The sequence below is a fragment of the Rhinatrema bivittatum genome, chromosome 13 (genome assembly GCF_901001135.1).
Source record: "Rhinatrema bivittatum chromosome 13, aRhiBiv1.1, whole genome shotgun sequence".
Lineage (NCBI taxonomy): Eukaryota > Metazoa > Chordata > Amphibia > Gymnophiona > Rhinatrematidae > Rhinatrema > Rhinatrema bivittatum.
In genome coordinates, this window is record NC_042627.1 from 8,649,810 (window position 1) to 8,668,543 (window position 18,734).

Consider the following 18,734-nt stretch of genomic DNA (forward strand, 5'->3'; position numbering starts at 1 on the left):
CTGTATGCTCTGTATCTCTTGTTGATTGGTTAATTGTATATTCTACTTAGTTCATTGTAAACCGAATTGATTTGATTTGTATCAAGAAATTCGGTATATAAAAGCCTTAATAAATAAAAAATAAAATAAATACTCCCAATAGAACCTCTTGTTCAGAAGCTTAGATGGGACAGGTCAGTCCAAGGTTTACTAATAAATGAGCTCTCCGAGCCGTCTTTCCTTCATGGGTGCCCACTGTCACCGTTACTATGCCTACTCCCAATAGAACCTCTTGTTCAGAAGCTTAGGTGGGACAGGTCAGTCCAAGGTTTACTAATAAATGAGCTCTCCGAGCTGTCTTTCCTTCATTGGGTGCCCACTGTCACCGTTACTATGCATACTCCCAATAGAACCTCTTGTTCAGAAGCTTAGATGGGACAGGTCAGTCCAAGGTTTACTAATAAATGAGCTCTCCGAGCCGTCTTTCCTTCATGGGTGCCCACTGTCACCGTTACTATGCATACTCCCAATAGAACCTCTTGTTCAGAAGCTTAGATGGGACAGGTCAGTCCAAGGTTTACTAATAAATGAGCTCTCCGAGCCGTCTTTCCTTCATGGGTGCCCACTGTCACCGTTACTATGCATACTCCCAATAGAACCTCTTGTTCAGAAGCTTAGATGGGACAGGTCAGTCCAAGGTTTACTAATAAATGAGCTCTCAGAGCTGTCTTTCCTTCATGGGTGCCCACTGTCACCGTTACTATGCATACTCCCAATAGAACCTCTTGTTCAGAAGCTTAGATGGGACAGGTCAGTCCAAGGTTTACTAATAAATGAGCTCTCCGAGCTGTCTTTCCTTCATGGGTGCCCACTGTCACCGTTACTATGCATACTCCCAATAGAACCTCTTGTTCAGAAGCTTAGATGGGACAGGTCAATCCAAGGTTTACTAATAAATGAGCTCTCCGAGCTGTCTTTCCTTCATGGGTGCCCACTGTCACCGTTACTATGCCTACTCCCAATAGAACCTCTTGTTCAGAAGCTTAGATGGGACAGGTCAGTCCAAGGTTTACTAATAAATGAGCTCTCCGAGCCGTCTTTCCTTCATGGGTGTCCACTGTCACCGTTACTATGCCTACTCCCAATAGAACCTCTTGTTCAGAAGCTTAGATGGGACAGGTCAATCCAAGGTTTACTAATAAATGAGCTCTCCGAGCCGTCTTTCCTTCATGGGTGCCCACTGTCACCGTTACTATGCATACTCCCAATAGAACCTCTTGTTCAGAAGCTTAGATGGGACAGGTCAATCCAAGGTTTACTAATAAATGAGCTCTCCGAGCCGTCTTTCCTTCATGGGTGTCCACTGTCACCGTTACTATGCCTACTCCCAATAGAACCTCTTGTTCAGAAGCTTAGATGGGACAGGTCAATCCAAGGTTTACTAATAAATGAGCTCTCCGAGCCGTCTTTCCTTCATGGGTGTCCACTGTCACCGTTACTATGCCTACTCCCAATAGAACCTCTTGTTCAGAAGCTTAGATGGGACAGGTCAGTCCAAGGTTTACTTTGGGCAAAAGTGAATGTAAGGTTTGTCCGTTGGTGGACGATATGTTCCTATTTCTGCGGGAACCATTAATCTCCCTGGAGCAGTCGCCAGCCATGATCAGGCAGTTTGGCCTGTTTGCAGGGCTAAAACGTAATTTTTCTAATCGGAAGCGTTACCAGTTCAGGACACTATGAGGCAGGATTGGAGTGGTCTGACATGGTCTAAAGGAACATTGAAATATTTAGGGGTTTGGATAGATTCCATGGATGAACAAGTACGATTATGGCGAGAATTCCCCATTTCCTTATTGGGAAGCTGTGCCCTGTTTAAAATGTCTCTGTTACCCAAGTTACTTTACATTGCAGATGCTTACCATTTGGCTAAAATCCAAAGATATCGCTCGCTTACAGTCTTCTGTTATACAATTTATATGGAGGGGGAAAGTGGCGAAAATGAGCTATAAGACTTTTATGCGATCAAAAACATGTGGGAGGTCCACGACTCCCTCATTTTCGTTTTTACAATGTTGGTTGGCAATAGTATAAGCAATGTTTTAAATACGAAGTTCCTAAATGAATTAATGAAATCCTACACCCACTGAAAGCGGTAAATGTCCTTCATGCATCAGATGAGAGATTAGATGCCCAGTTTTCCTGCCTATGTTGTTAAGACCTGTGTTACTTGCTTGGAGGTTTATGTGTAAATGGGGGGGTGACAGTCCCCATGAAACAGACTCGTTAGAGTTTATGGGTAATCTTGCCTTTGTTCCAGGACAGGATAATCCACTATTTCAAATATGGTACAGAAAAGGAGTCATTTGGGAGATTTGTATTCCTCATCACAAGGAGTTGCAATTTCATTTGAGCAATTACCACAAAGATTTAACATCCCTAAAACACAGTTCTGTATTTATTTCAGTACAGTTCAGTATCACGTATCTTGGCATCCTATACAAAATTCTTTCAGAACGGTTTTAAAACAAGTGACTAAGACTTCAGATACACTTGCATTCTGGCATAATATCAGATTTAGGGTAGAGTCTGAGTCGCTGCTTTCTACTCTTGCACATAAATGGTCTGCTGAGATGGGGGCTGTCCTGAAGGTAGATGAAATAGTTAAATATTTTGAAAAAGAGCATTCAGTACCAATTGATGCAAAATTACAAGAATTGCTATTTAAAGTTATCCATATGGCACAAGTTGATAATGTTAGGGCCTAGGTGGATTCTGAGCTATGTGATAAATGTAAAATGCATAGAAGTACTTCCTTGCATCAGCTGGTCTTGTGTCCTGCTTTGTTCTCTTACTGGGATGCGGTGTTGTCCTTTATTGGGAACATTATACACAAAAACCCACCATTATATAGTATAGTGTCAGAAAGGGTAAGAAGGAGGCTTTCAGTGTTACGGGCTTTACGAAAACCAAATTGAGCTGGGTGAAGGGTGTTGAGCCTTTCAAGGAATTCGGTGAGCTGGATATTGACTATTTTCTCCATTATTTTTGCTATGAAAGGCAAGTTAGAAATAGGGCGATAATTAGTAGGGATACTGGGGTCAAGATTAGTTGTTTTTGTTTTTTTTTAGGAGGGGTTTGACTACTGCATGTTTAAGGGGTCGGCTACTTTGCCATGTGAGCGGGAGCAGTTTATTATGTCAGCCAGGAGTTTTGAAAAGATTTTCCCTCTGTCGGCAACCGTAAGGAGCTCACACTTGTTGCTGGACAGGGCTCTTAACTTCTTTCTTTTGTTGTCATTCTTTGTTTTCAAGTATGTGTGTTTAATTTTCAATTTAATCATTTCCAGCAAGGAAACAAAATGGTACAGAAGTAGCAGCTGGGCTAGAAAACCTGTTGCCAAGGCAGTGTCAGATTCTGGGCGTAGTCACCCCAGGGATCGTAGGTAAGAGCAATGCAGATTGTTGGCGGAGCTGTCTTTCTGTTGCAGGATTTTGCTCACTCCCCCGTGCTGGGACGTGACCATGCCCGCATTCGAGTTCACTTTATTTTCAAAGTCTCTAAAATACTCCACCGTGTGTGATTGAACTGTGTGTGTGGTGTAATTAGTGAGTTGCTTTCATACAGGTTTATGGAGTTGCTGAGACAGTTCCAAAGACAGCAAGTTACAAGATGAAATGCTAATTTGTATTACTGCTCCCTGCATGAACTCTCTGGGGGTGCAAGAAGCTGTCCTTTATTTTAACTGTATAAAAAAAAGCAACTTCTACATGATTGGGTCATCTTTATTCATCTCATTACAGTCCTTAAAACTGGTGATTACTTCACTCATGGTAATAATCCGTGAGCTGGGTATAACCTTAACCCCCTTCTAGGCCCTGGTATTTTCTTCTTTTTATTTTACAGAGTTTTATACTGCATAAAAACAGTGGTTTACAGATTAACACAAGCATGCATACAATAAAACAAAGGAGCAAAACATAAAAATCAAACACAGAATAAAAAGCTGCCAATGCCTGTACTGAAAAGACAACAACCATAAGAACCAACCCCACAGTCGAGTCACCTCATCCTTAACTTGCTTTAAATAATTCACCTCTGATCTTGCTATCAGTGGTAGGCTATTCCACATTCAAGGAGCTACAGTTTAAAAAAAAACCCAACAAAACAAAACTAGCAAAATGTTGTCTAAGGCACAATTTTTGAGCTCAGGCAGTCACCGGGAGGATCTAAGCGTGCAGTCAGGAATATAGCAAGCCATTTTCTTCTGTAAATATGTAGGCCCATTGTGCCTCATAGTTTGAAAAGCTTTTGTGAGTCGCTGAAACTTCACGCTTTCTGCAGTAGGCAGCCAGTGTAATAAATATAGCATAGAAGAGAGACCTTTCTTGATATTCTGAAGACCAAACGAGCTGCCTCATTTTGTGGCAAGTGCGACCTTGGGAGGCAAGCCCATGTAAGCAGCGTTGCAGGAATACAGAACCAAAACAACTAATGCATGCACCTCAGTTTATAATGCTTGTAGGTCTAAAGGTCCAGCAACTCAATCAAATACTTTTTATTGAATATTCACTGAGCAGAAACAGAAGACATGGTGTAAGGTTTGTCTGCATACACCATGCCAACAACAGTACAGTTTATTAATTTGAACAATAAACAGTAAATCAATATCTGACCTATCTTTAATTGTAAGATAGGTTTTCTCTGCTGCCATCCCAAGAGGCTCCATAAAATAACTAGAATCCAATTTCTGACCTTGAGAAGTTATCACAGTCCTCCAGTACTGGAAAAACAATTATAGTTTGTAACTTCTCACAGGCATTGTCCATATACAAAATCTTTCTTACCTTTATTTAAAACCAGTTTGTTAAAACAGACAATTTAAAAAAGTGACAGCCTTCTCAAAGCCGCCATTAATGGCAATCAGAAACTGGACGTCTTCCTCAAAAACGAAAATTCCACACACAGGACGTACATTCTGCCAGGAATATCCATGGACCCTCAACCTGCCCCTTGTGCACTCTCCCTCCAACAAAGTCGGCCATATGTAGCCACCCACTAAAGTCTGCCATGTATAACCATGATCTATCTCCCCCCTCCCCTAGATCTGAGAAGCATTGCTACCAACTAGGAAATGTCCCTTCTCCTAGTCTACTGTGCATAGTCCCAGTCCGTCCACCATGAATCTGCTGAGAAAGCCATTCATAAAAACAGAGAAATTGGTATTTGAGTGGGATCTGCGACTTACATTCGGCTTCTTTCCTCAGTTACACCAATGGGATCGCACAGCAATCAACCTCAGGAAATTGAAGAAGGAGAAGCAGGGCTAGCACTGTTGTTCCCCAAGATTGATGGGGTGAAAATACAAACTTTCCAATTTTTAAAGGAAAAAAAAGTGTTTGACGAAGGCAAGCTGTCAGAAGCAGGCAAGTTGCACTTTAACACATTTCTGTGTCCTGTATTGATCTGTTTGCTAGTGCTTTCCCAGACTGTCCTAAATGTAGGGGACGTGAACCACGACATGTATAGCTGCAGTGAAGCCACCATGTAGATTCCCTCACATGATGGGTAAAACAAATAAGTAAATTTGATGATGTAAATAATGATGTAAATAAGTATCAAATAAATGATCAAATAAGTAAATTTGATGATGGGTAAAACAAATAAGCATGGGTGTAGCTTGCTTATTGCGGCGGTTACTTCCCCTACTACCCATAACTAATCAAGCTTGATATTTCACTTGGTTGCAGCTCCATCACTGCTCTCTACAATAATGGTGGGGGTGGAAGGGAAATAGAACCAAAGAGCTAAGAGAAACAGATAAGTATGAGAAAAAAAATGTGAAGCTTGCTGGGCAGACTGGATGGGCCATTTGGTCTTCTTCTGCCGTCATTTCTATGTTTCTATATGTTTCTATGATGTGTGTACGGTGGTTTTTTTTTCCTGTAATGATCTTAAACAGTTAATGGGCACTGGAAAAGGAAGTCCTTTTTTTCTCCATAGAGCAGGCACAATCTGAACTTACCCTTTGATCTCCGATGACCCTTTCTAGCGATAAGCAGAGTTAGTCTCTGCCTATTTGTTCCCGACCTCTGTATTGAGGCAGCAAAGTAAAGGACCAGTTGATATGCTGAGGGCTTTTGAGAATGTAGTGAGCATCAGTTGGTTTCGGACCTGAGCTTGTACTACTAGCTTATTTCATACAATCTAACGATCAGTTTGAGCAGGTGATCTAGAGGTGAAAAGTGTTGTAGCCATATATCGAGCCACCAAAGGTGAAAAGGCTGTTTAATCCTGTGCCAGTCTCTGAAGTCATCAGTTTGAGCTGAGAGGGTCTGGGTATCCCTGTGCCATTTCTGTGTGTCATTCATTGTTGAGATAATCCCTGGCTACATGTCCTGTACTATCCAGCCATAACTAGACTCCCAAATATCCCTGAGACGGGCAGTTTTTCAGAAGGCATTTATATGGCTAAATTGGCTGAAAATTGCACATCCTTACCCAAGTAAGAATAAAGAAAGGGATCAAGAATGTATATGCCTTGTGGCTGGATTTAGGTTGGGGAAGGGAAATAATGTGTAGATCACGCTTTTAAATCTGTGTTATTTTCAAGAAAAAGCATGTGCATGTGTCTGGGGTTATTTTTGTAATTTTCCTTGGAAAGTTGGATAAAAGTATCTGTGGACTTCGCATCAGTGTGAGCTCTTTTGAAAATTGCTGCCTTTTTATGGAAGATTTTTATTTATTTATGCAGTTTTTATATACCGTTGCACAGAAAGCAAGTTTCTATCTCTACGGTTTACATATAAAATAAAAAAAATCATCAGATAGTTTTGAAAAGAAGCAAAAAGGTAGAACAAAAACCAATATAAGATCAAGATGCTGCGTGAGACTGCATGAGACTAGAGCCTTCATTTATTCAACTCCTTTAAAATATTTCAACCCCCTTCTCACTAATTATAGACCATTTGTGTAACAAATATATAGAGAGTCATATTGTCCACTTCAAATTGCCAGTGTGGCAGCGGAACTGGGCTTGCAAATCTTGCCTGAAAATGTCATTTTAGAGTTTTCAGCTGGGAATATGCAGGAAAAGAGGATTCCTCACCAGAAGTGCATTCCATCATTTAGCAGCTGGATGCTGGGAAGGATTGCAGAGTTCACCTGCAATACTCTGTGAATGATATGATGCAAGATGTTATGTACTGCATCTTGGGTATATTTGCACAACTCTCTGCAGTTTCCTTTTAAAGGCCACTCTTCATGAACTGAGTATTTTTGGCATCTGGAATGTGGCTTCTGAATCCTTCTTTTTCAGCATCTGTGGCAGAAGTGTCGCAACAGAGCACATCAGCCATTCCATTTTTTATGATGATATTGTGGTAAACCTTGAGCTATGGAAAGAATAGCTTTGAAAAGTATAATTTTTTTCTCAGTTTAAAATAACTCTTCTGGTAATACATCATTGAAAATCTGTAATGGCTGATGTGATTTTAATGTTGTAAACCTAAGGGAACATTGAACACTAGGGATGTGCATTCGTTGATCGATTCATTTCCTTCATTTTGGCAGTTTGCACGTATTTCACAAATGGAGAGTAAGCACGCAAAATTGATGGTATGCACATATGTAGGTGGCCACCTGCCTACATGCATACCATCAGTTTTTCACGCCTACTCTCCATTCGTTAGATATGTGTGTACCACCGAAACGAATTGACCAACGAATTTGCATCCCTATTGAGCATTTCACTCTTGCAGTTTGCTGGTTATGTGTATCCACATTTGTTACATTGTAAATGGAAAAGAAATCATTGTAACATTAATGGATTTTAGGAGGAATTTACTGTATTTTTAAGGTCCTATATATTTTGATTTTGCTAAATTACATAACTCATTTTATTTTATTTATTTTATTTAAGATATTTCTATACAGTCTTTACAATGTATAATTGACCAAAATGGTTTACAATAGCATTAAAATATAATCATACAATAAGAGAATAGAATTGCATAGATTTCAGAATTTAAGTCTGTACGTAAACATAAAATAAAAAGTCTAAAAAGCAAAAGTGAAAACCAAGAAAATAAATAAAGCTTGGAGAGAAATACAATTTCCATATTAAAACCCTATACTTCTCTGACATCTTAATATATCATAGAACTAAACTCCCTATTATGGTTATAAAAATCAAGAACCGAAAAAAAGAAGTTAGGAACATACAAGGCTTATCTGATTTGCAGGGTTATTATTAGTCTGTGACTGCAAAAGCTTCTTTGAAGAAGTGTGTTTTTAGCGACTTTTTGAGTTCTTTACTATTGGTGATTTGTCTCAAAGCATTAAGAAGACCAATTTCTAGCTGTATGTCTTTTATTTGTAGGTCTTAAGAATAATCCAGACCTCAGAGTTGTCCTTATGTTTGGTTTCAATACCCATAGACAAGGAGCTACCCGGTTTCTTCACCAAGTAATTGACCCACTGAATGAAAAGAGCATCATTATTGCGGGTGGACAAGTGGAACGTTTGTCGTCATTTACTTCAGAAAGGTATATCTTTCCGGTTCATTTAGGAACCAATAATGATAGATAAGGAGGGCATTACTTGGTAGCTATCTTACTGAGGGTCCAATAGATGAAAGATACTTTGGGAGAGTAAGGTGGGCAGGGCTGAGACTGAGATTGGCAGTCAATATATATTTAAAAAATGGCACTGCTTTATAACCAGAATTTTGAAATTTGAAGCAGAAATGCTTCTTTAAAAATATATAAATCTCCCCTTCCAAGTTTCTGCCTGTGTTGTGTATCTGTCTCTCCCTGGCTACAACCGGCTTTCACTCAACTAAAAATATTTTATATTAGTTGATACCTTTCCTTTATGAATCTGTTCAGTGCTGCAGGGGTTCTGAAAGCTTCATTGGCAGATATGGCAGATGCTGTTTTCTCTTTGATTTATTAAAAGGGGTGAGATGTTCTCACAGGACAAGCAGGATGGTAGTCCTCACATATGGGTGACATCACAGGATGGAGCACAATCACGGAAAACGTCTGTCAAAGTTTCCAGAACTTTGTCTGGCCCCTACTGGGCATGCCCAGCATGGCACTAACCCTGCAGCCAGCAGGGGTCCCCCTTCAGTCTTCTTTTTTTCCAACTCCCCCACTAGGCCCAAGCTATCATTCCCCACAACCCTAAGCCTCACCCCGGCAGCACCCATACCAGTTATCCATAACAACAAAGCCACCACCCCCCCTGCCTGTCGGTTTCCTCGTAGCTTGTCTGCCCAAACCCCCACAACGTCAGTAAGAAAGACAAGAGAACTCCAACCTGTGTTATCTGCACACCCCAACCCCACTGGAGGAGATCTACTCGCCCATCCGCCATCACCTCACGCAAGATACTTGATCCCCTCCAATGAAAGATGATGTGGGCCGTCAGTGACAGTCTGTGTCCTACTGATTTGGTTACAGCCACCCACTCAGTAAAGCAGTATTTCCTCTCGGTTCCTCTGAGCTCGCTTGCTTTGTTTCTTTATCAAATTTCTAAACCGCATTCCCAATCTGAGGTCGCCCACGGCAGCTTATAAATAATTTAAAAATCCATCATACAAACAAAAACTTTAAAAGAAAAACCCAGTCCTTATAATCATTATAAAATAAACATCCATATATACCACTGACCAGGGTAGTTATAATGCCGTTATCCATCGGACAGAGACAAAAACTCATACAAATATCCATTAATACCACAAACCCAAAAGGTAATAAGCTTTTGTAATATGCACCCAAACCATCTTTCTGATGTATAATATTCCATACATTCTCAAACTTCTCTGTTCAAGCCTTTACTAGGGGAAGAGCCATGCCTTAATCTTTTTCTGAAAGGTAAAGTAATAGTTTCAGGAGGATATCTGAGGGTAATGTATTCCAGGGGGAGCCACTGCTGAGAAGGCGTTCTAAGCTGTACCTACCAATCCCTTCCAAGGTACGAACAGTTGTTAATACATCTCAGCATTAACTTGGCTGACGTTTGGGGAAATTCCTAAGGGAAAGGGGGCCAGTTCCTCTCATCACATGAAAGATCAATGCCAGCACTTTATTGAATTGGAAGCCAATGAAGGGATCTCAATAGCAGAGCCACGCAAGTGCATTTGGAGCACTTAGGTATCACCCTGGAGCAGCTTTATGACATGACCTCCTTGTCCTTGAAAATGCTTTATATGGTGAAGCCTGCTAGATCTTTGGGATTCCCACTTTTTCTCCCAGAGAGCGCATCCTGTGTACCTGAACCTTCTCCATGCAGAGCCTGTAATATAACCCAACACAGTATGCCATCCTCCCTCTGCACTGCTTCCATCCTCTGTGACCTTGCAAAGGTCTGGCTGCCTTGTGGTGATTTTGATAAAGGTCTATTTTCAGCAACAGACTTTTGTCTTGTGCACTAATGTGTGTAAAGGATGTTGAAACTGTGTGATTGCACTAGAAAATACTTTCTGTATCCCTCCCATTTTATAAATAGCATCTATGCATATGATTGTATTACTGTTTATGAAATGTTATACCTTATTTATTTTGGCTTCAAGTAACTACCTGAGCTGTGAAATGCCTGTGACAAGGTTTTGAGCAAACTGCATAAAGCAACCAATCTCTTTCTAACCCTGCTGCGCTGCTGTTTCTTCAGCTCATTGGTAGAGTCTCTGAGATGGAGGTTCATTCTTAAGCTTCCCAGTGGGAAAATAGGCTACGGCAATGTGAAGTGACCAGCAATATTTGAACCATCTTGGTCTTTTTTGAATCTATAAAGTAGATCTGCAGCCGTTCTTAATAAGTTAAAATACCCTTTTCTTTTCTCTCTCTTATTTTCCAGCAAAAGTTGCAGCAGGGATGCGGTGGGTGTGGTTGGCCTAGCTTTTAGTGGAGCCAAGGTCCAAGGCGCCACAGTCCTATTGGGCCAGGATGTGGATGACGAAAGTACGGCGGCAGCGTGCATGCAGCGCCTGAAAGCTGCCAACATCCCAGAACACCACACCATTGGCTTTATGTTTGCTTGTGTTGGCAGAGGCCAGCTGTATTACAAAAGCAAAATGAATGTGGAGGCGAATGCGTTCAGGAAGCATTTTCCCACTGTTCCCTTGTTTGGTTTCTTTGGTAATGGAGAAATTGGCTGTGATAGAATAGTCACAGGGAATTTTATACTTCGGGAATGTAATGATGTGAAGGATGATCTGCTTCATGGTTATACAACCGTTATGACCCTCATTCATCTTGGGTCTAAGTAGTACCAGGGCCAGGAAAGGTTTTAGTTCTCTTTCTATTCTTACGTCATTTTTTAAAAATGAGACAATTGGGTTGTCTACAGGCTTGGCTTCTGTAACCCCCTCACGTGCTTAGCTAGGATTCTGATATGCCTTTTTGCCATTATACTGAGGAGCTCAGCTCAGGGATTGGCACAGGTTCAGATGGGACCCAGGGCAGTCGGAGTAGCCAATGTGAAATGAGCTGCTGCATCTGTTTCCCAGTGGCCAAGGGATCCCCCATCATTAACAGCAGCATCACACGCGGTATGAATTTGCACCCTTATTCCAGGTCTCAGCAGCGAGGCCTAGAGGTGACTGGACCTGAGACTGAATGAGCTTTTCACTTTTTGAGGTGGTTGTGCCCTGCCAGGGCAGGGTTGATACCTATGAAAGCACCGTGAGGAAACTTGAACTGCTCTGGCTGATTCTGTGGGGGTGCTGGCCTGCGTCGTCCATCCAACACCTTTCATGAACACCAAATCGACAAGAAAAATTTTGAAGCAAAATACTGTTTGACCTTATGGAGATTTTTTTTTCCTCCCTGGCCTGAATGAGCTGAACTTTATTTCGGTGACTATTGCACTTCATTGTAAACACTATGCGATATTAACGCTACAAACATAGCCGCACACCGTATTTGCTGTTATGAATTGCTGTAGGCCTTCAGCTGTCGGAGAGGACTTTCCTCAGACTTTTCAAAAAAAGATAATTGATCTATTACATTTACTATAGCAGTATTTATACGTTCCTTTGCTGCTGCAGGGTAGAACGTGCTTGAGAAGCACAAGCTGTGCTCTTTTCTGTATTTGGCATCAGCCCATCACAAAAAGGAAAAAAAAGTGTCCTGTACAGCTAGGAAAAACGTCCCACGCAAACAAAGTATAAAAAGAATTTAGCAAGATCTCATCATTCCCATAAGGCTATAGGTGCATTTATAAAGCACCCGTAACTGCCTTCAGGTACTATCACTGAGCCATGTGACCTGCTGTCTCGGGCGAATTCCCTGCGTTATTCAGTTCAGCTCCGGTGAGGTAGGCTCCTGTTGGAGCTGAAACGTTTACACGTTCTCTGCTTTTTAGTCTTGCTGAAACACGCCTTGTGCAGCAGATTTGATGGCATTGTGTTTGATTCTCTCTCTAATATTTTCCAGCACATGGCCTGTTTGATTCCATTTGCATAATTCTTTCCATGTCCATCTGTTTGTCTGTCACCCAAAAAAGGGGTGGAAAGTTACCAAATTTTGGTTTACAGGAAGCAAAGGTGACTATCTTGGATGAGTATGAAAACCAGAAACATCAGATCGGTATTTTCAGAGAACTGAGCTGCCTAAAAATAAATAAATAAATAAAACCCCAAACCTACCCCCATGGCTTTGTAAGGAAACTGTTAGCATGCTGACCAGGGCTACCCCCTCACCCTTCCATTACGTTGGTACAGACCAACAGAGGCAGAGACGGGGGAAACCTGAAAGCAAAGTACACACATCTCATCTCCCATGCACTGCTCCCTATACACACATGCCACACCCACTCACCCCCCTCCCTGTCCACAGTCAAGAAAAATAAATGATATAACTTGTCAATTCACCTTCCACACAGCCGTACCTCCCCCATAACCCACACCCTACCACATCTTACCTCTCCTCCCTGCACTCACCCCCAGCTACACACATCCATCCCCAATATCTATATACCTTCCTCCACATACAGGCACACACCCCTACCTCTGACACCACCATGCACACAGCTCTTCCGCTCATATCTAACTCCTTCCACAGACTCTCTCACAACTACATCTGCTATGTCTACACAGCCATACCCCCAAAAACTCGCCCCACAATCCTCATATACCCAGAACACCCGTTAAACCCAAACCCCATGCAGCCGTTCCCCCAGACATCCCCCCTCCACCACTCCTCTTCTACCCAGTTATGCTGGAAACATTCCTGAAGCTGTACCTCTGGCATGCTTTTCCTGCTTGTTTTAATTAATATTGTTTGCTTGGGACATTTTTGAGTCATCAGCTAGTGGCAGAAACAGTGTCTGATGTCCTGAGCAGTAACTGAGTGTACTGAATATGAGCGCTGTAGAGCAGGCATGTACAGGCTTCATTTTAAAGTGTCGGCAAAAATAGTAAGATGTAAGTAAATGTGGCAGTCTGAATCTAGAATATTACCATTCCAGCCCATGAAACAGCTGGGCTTGTCTTCCATGCTCATAAGATATCTTCTGGGTCTTGTCTAATATTCATAAGTGCATATGGTAAACAATAACATTCAGAAAGATATCTGTCAAAGAGTTTATTGCCAAGTCATTGCAATTCTTTAAGCAGGTCCCGCTGTGTCACTTGAGATCAGTATGGGTAATGCATTGTGTGCAATATCATTTGTGATGTCCCAGCTAGAGAAGACTAATTGGAGCCAAAAGTTGAGAGGTGCTTTGTGGCTGCTGCAAGTGTTCAGGGGGTAGCCTAAGGTTCTCCTAAATAGAATCGGCAAAGTTTACCCAAGGTCCAAGATAAATATTGGTACTTACTCTGTGTACTTTTGCATTACTGCACAGTACACAGAGGCTAACACTGTTCTTTTGTATTCTTGAAAGGAGAAACTTGATCACTACATACAAAGTGATTTGGCCAAATGATTTTACACTCCGGCTACAAACCCCCCACTACGTACTTCCAAATTTCGGGTAGTCTTTGAAATGTTCCTGAAATTATCAAATGCTCTGTCTCTTGTCTTTTTTCCTCTCACTGGTGGTTTCTTATTTTATTTTTATGTTTAAAAATGACCACTGAGAGCTGGCTTGGTTGGCCCAGTTTCAGTGCTGGGCACAACCATGAGAAAAGTCCTGGGTTTGATGCTCTCTTCAGGTCAAGTAGAGCTGGGGTTGCAGTGGAGGCAGCCTTCAGTCCTGGTCTTTGTGCCACGCTGACCCTTAGTGGCTGGAATTGCAGGGTTGTGGAAGGCGCCCATGGTGAATGATCCCCATTTGAGGACAGTTGCTTTGGTAGTGGATGGAAAATATAGAGAGGAAAAAGATCCCCAGGTATTTGTGAAGGAAGGCTTGTGATGCCAAGTTGCAACCCTGATTTCGGTGGAGCAGGAAGCTTAAAGAAGTGGGAAGAAACTGCTTGGGTTAAAAAAAACAAAACAAAAAAAAACTTGAGGCTCTCTCTCTTAAATCCACCTCTTATTCTAATGCCTCCTTTTGCAGAGGTTAAGCCTTAGATGATGTCATGTGTTGCTGCATTCAGTCTCACCACCTGGAAATACTTGCTTCAGCTGAGGAATAAAATGGAAAGGAAAAGGATATCGAACATTTTTGTTTGTTTTTAACGGCCGTGAAGAATTAAAAACTATTTTAGTTTCTTTATTCTTTGCAAGAAGTGAAGCCCAAGATGTTCATTCTGTGGTGGCTGGATTCATGTTCCAGAAGTATTAAATTTTTACAGATCAGGACAAGAACCTTTTTGAATGAAAGGCCCTGCCTAATTCCAATTTATTGCTCTAGCATTATATCATCACCTCTATTACTATTGGTGCATTAAACCAGTCGCTGTCACTGTATGATGAACTGGCAAGAAGAAACCAGAATCGCCAATGAGATGCTTCAGCATTCTTGCACACTGATTTTATGGTAAATTTATTTATATCTACAGTCGTCATCTCTTGAGAACCCTTAAATTGATATAAAGAAGGGGCCTTCATTTTCAGTTTTAATTTTACACAGGAATTTTTCAGTGTTAATTACAAGAAATATAGAAATGGGAGAAATGTTACATAAGCTAGCACAGTGTTCAATGATGATTCCTTGCTGTTTGATTGTGATTGTATTTGAAGTATTGTATGCCTTTGTTGATTGAATATGTTGTATTATTTTGTTGTGTTTTTATGCTCTTTCTTATTGTAATTTGCCTAGAAAAGGCCTTGGCAATAGGTAGAACATAAATTATTGTAAATACAATAAATTGGTGGTAAAATATGATCTGTCATTTTGCCAAGTAATGTCATGTTTGTTTTTGCTGTAATAAAACACTGATACATTCCTGGGTAAAATAAAATAAAAACTGAAAACAAAAGTCCCTAACATAATAAACAAATCAGGAGCTTGAGAAAGGCAGTCACTTTAATGTAGTTTGCAAAATCTTGGAAACGATAAAGGCAGCACCCACGTAAGTGTAGTGTAATCTGGTTAGGTTCGGGTCTAAAGCAATTTGGATGCACTTGAGTGGCGTTTTGTTAACAAGTGCAAGACAGGCTGGCCCAGGGTGCTGTGCAGGATGTCCCTGGCTCAATGGCTTTCTTTTCCTGGGTTGTCTGGGGATGCTGTGAGCGTGCCATCCAGTGGGGAGGGTGACACCTGGTGGCTGGATTCAGGGCCCCTGATGATAGGGCTCCAGAAGGAGCTGTGGTGCATGGCCCCTGGCTCGGTGCTGCCATGACCTGTCTGGCTATGTTGTGGAGGATGTAAAGTAGGGGAAAAAAAAAATCCCTGGGTAGTTGTGAATGGTGACTGCCAGCCCTCATGGCAACTGAGCTGGAAGTACAAAGAAGCAGGCGGAAACTGCTGCATCCAAAAATAAAAAGTAAGTTGAATATAGAACATTTTACTACCTGTCAGATTTCTCCTTTGTGTACAAATTGGTTAAACATAGAATCATGGAATCTCTGCAGATTTTTCTAGAATGTCAAATTTCATGTCTGTATATATAATCTAGGAGTACCTTGTTTTAGTGTAATACTGTATCTAAGCATATGGATGCTAACTGTTGTAAATGAAGCTTTCCTATAAAATGAGGTATAAGGGTTCTCCCCGAAAAAAATGGGGTAAAATCCAATAACATTCAGTGTCTGGAGTATTTGAAAATTGTCTGAATTGGAGCTTTATTATTTAAGTAATAAAGCATGAGGCGAGTAAGCTCCTATCAGACCTGTTGGGCTTCTGTGTGCCCAATCAGAGCAAAGTGTAGTTATCCTGCATGGGCCTTAGATTTAGGGTAGCCTGTGGCAGAGGGGCCGATGCAATAGAGTGCACTCAGTGATAAGGGGTTTAGCGCCTCTACAACGTGTGTCCAATGCGGAGTGAATCTAATAGCGCTCATCACATGCAAATGCATGGGATTGGGGCTATTAGGCATTCACTTCCCATGCAAAAAAAAAAAAAAAAGGGCATCTAGGATGCACATTTAGTGATCAGAAATTAGCGCCTGCCTGGAGCAGGCGTTAATAGCTGAGCGCTCTTAAAACTAGTACAGAAAAGCAGGAAAAACTGCTTTTCTGTACTGCCTTCTACTTTAATATCGTTGCGATATTAAGGAGGAGGAAAAACAAAATAAAGAAAAAAAAGCAGGCAGATGCAGGAAACGGTCGCTCAACTGACAAGCGTCTGTTTCCTAAACCCCCTGGCTGTGTGGCATTTAGGAAAACCAACGCCGATAAACTCAGCGTCTGTTTTCCTAACCGGCGGACGGCCGACGCCAATCGGGTTCTCTAATGTGACCCCCCCTAATTTAAATATTGCATGGTGCCCCCCCAAGGGGGGCACGTTAAAGTGGGTGCTGACTGTCCCGCGCCCGCTTTCTGCACATAATTATTGCATCGGCCCCTAGGTGTGGTGAATAAGGGCAGATAATTGTATTTGATGTGTTCTTCAAAGTTATAAAGTCAGATTTGCATGAGGTTTAGGATGTAAACCCTGGCAACAAGTGCATACATTATAAGATTTGGATTTCATTTTATGCATGGTAGTGACAGGCCTGCGGCCACAGCAGTAGGCTTGCTGGTTGAAAATTTGTGGAGAGTAGTCCACTTTTGTTTTTAAATGCCAAATTTGTACAATTCTGCTAACAAAAAAAAAGTGTTTATTTTTCTATTTAATCTGTCTCCTCTTCTTGTGCTGAAATAAAGCTTGCAGCAGATTCAAAAATTTAAAATTTGCTCTAGTGGCTGAGTGGAAAATGCGCACTGCTGTCTGGGCCAGCCAGGGATATGTCTACTTCGCCCCAGACGAATGCACATCTCTCGTATTTGTCCTATTCAAGCTACTTCAATGTTTATCACAGCTTCTTTATTAGGATATTTTAATTTTCCCTGTTTTTCCTGTATTTTTCAATACCTCTCCCTCTGTGACTGTCAGTTTTCCCCTAGGGTCTAGTTTAAAAGCTGCTCTCTCTTTTTTTTTTTTTTTTTTTTTTTTTTTAATGTTACAGATAGCACCCGCCTTCCATGCTGGTTAAGATAGAGCCCATCCACTTGTAATAGACACCCCTTTTCCCCGAATGTTTCTCAGTTCCTTACAAATCTAAAGCTATCTTCCCTCCACCACCATCTCACCAAACATTGATACTCTGGAGCTCAGCCTGCTCTGGGATCCTGTAAGTGAAACTGGGAGCATTTCTGAGAATGTAACCCTGGAGGTTTTGGATTTCACTGTCTTACCTAAAACCCTAAATTTAGTCTCCAGAGCCTCTCCTGACTTTCTTGTGTCGTTGGAATCCATATGTACTATGACAGCTGCTTCTTCCCAGCATGCTGTAAAATCCTTTCTAGGTGAAATGAGGTCCGCTAACTTCACACCAGGCAGGCAAGTTACTAGGCGATCCTCACGCCTACCAGCCAACCATTTATGTACATTTCTAATGGAATCACAAACTCCAATGATAGTTCTAAGCGCTTCTGCTTACACACCTCTGGAGCCACATCGTTGGTGTGAGAGGATAAAACATCAACTGGAGCACATCATAGCTACCATGCACTTCCTGCAACTTCCAAAACACAAGGGTTGCTAGAGTGGAGTTGGGTCTGCTCCACTCTATCCTTGAAGATCTCTCTCAGCCTCAGACCTTTTTTTGAATAATGAATATTATAAGCTGGATTCTTCTTGAATCTGAGGTATGTAGATAAATCAGGAACGTGAAGAAGATATGAGCTTCCTGCTAGGATTTTAATGGGGCCGATGTAATGTGCGCTGAGGCTGCCGTGCATGTGTCCCGTGCAAAGCCCTTTATGGAGATGTAATGGCTTTCTGTGCAGGAAAAAAGTGTGTACAAACACACTGATCCGTGTTTTTTGTTTTTTTTTTGGGTGAATACATGCTAATGGCATGCAAAGGAGGTGATTGATCATGGGCAATGCAGGGAGCCGCACTATTGCTAGTGCGGGTTTTTCACTGCCACAGTCGGGGCGCGAGTTAAGTGGCAGTGCTGACTCGGGTGTCATTTTATTCCATTGCTTGCACTGGTATGGTGGAGTTGTGTGATTCGTGCCTATCTCAGTGCTCGAGCAGCCAGATTCTTGCGTAGGTAGGCACCTTTCTTGGTGCCCGAGTGGCCAGATTTGCACCCAGCTGACAGCCTATCTCAGTGCCAGAGTGGCCAGATTCTTGTTTACTGGGTGTCTGTCTTGACGCCCGAGTGCCCAGCTGAGTACCTATCTTGGTGCTGAGCAGCCAGATTCGTGATTAGATGC

The 18,734-nt window shown here is 41.7% G+C and overlaps 1 protein-coding gene across 2 annotated transcripts in view; it reads left to right on the forward strand.

Annotated features, from left to right (window-relative positions):
• FBXO22 (F-box protein 22) overlaps positions 1-16,010 on the forward strand; it is a 32,005-nt gene extending 15,995 nt beyond the window's left edge. The window contains exons 4-7 of one of the 2 annotated variants that reach the window (XM_029574866.1): positions 3,326-3,421; positions 5,244-5,402; positions 8,357-8,522; positions 10,837-16,010. In XM_029574866.1, coding sequence (XP_029430726.1) covers positions 3,326-3,421; positions 5,244-5,402; positions 8,357-8,522; positions 10,837-11,248 — 833 coding nt within the window. In that variant the 3' untranslated portion in view covers positions 11,249-16,010. The remainder of the gene's footprint in view (positions 1-3,325; positions 3,422-5,243; positions 5,403-8,356; positions 8,523-10,836) is intronic. The other variant, XM_029574867.1, reaches the window with a different exon arrangement.
• The last annotated feature ends 2,724 nt before the right edge of the window (positions 16,011-18,734 follow it).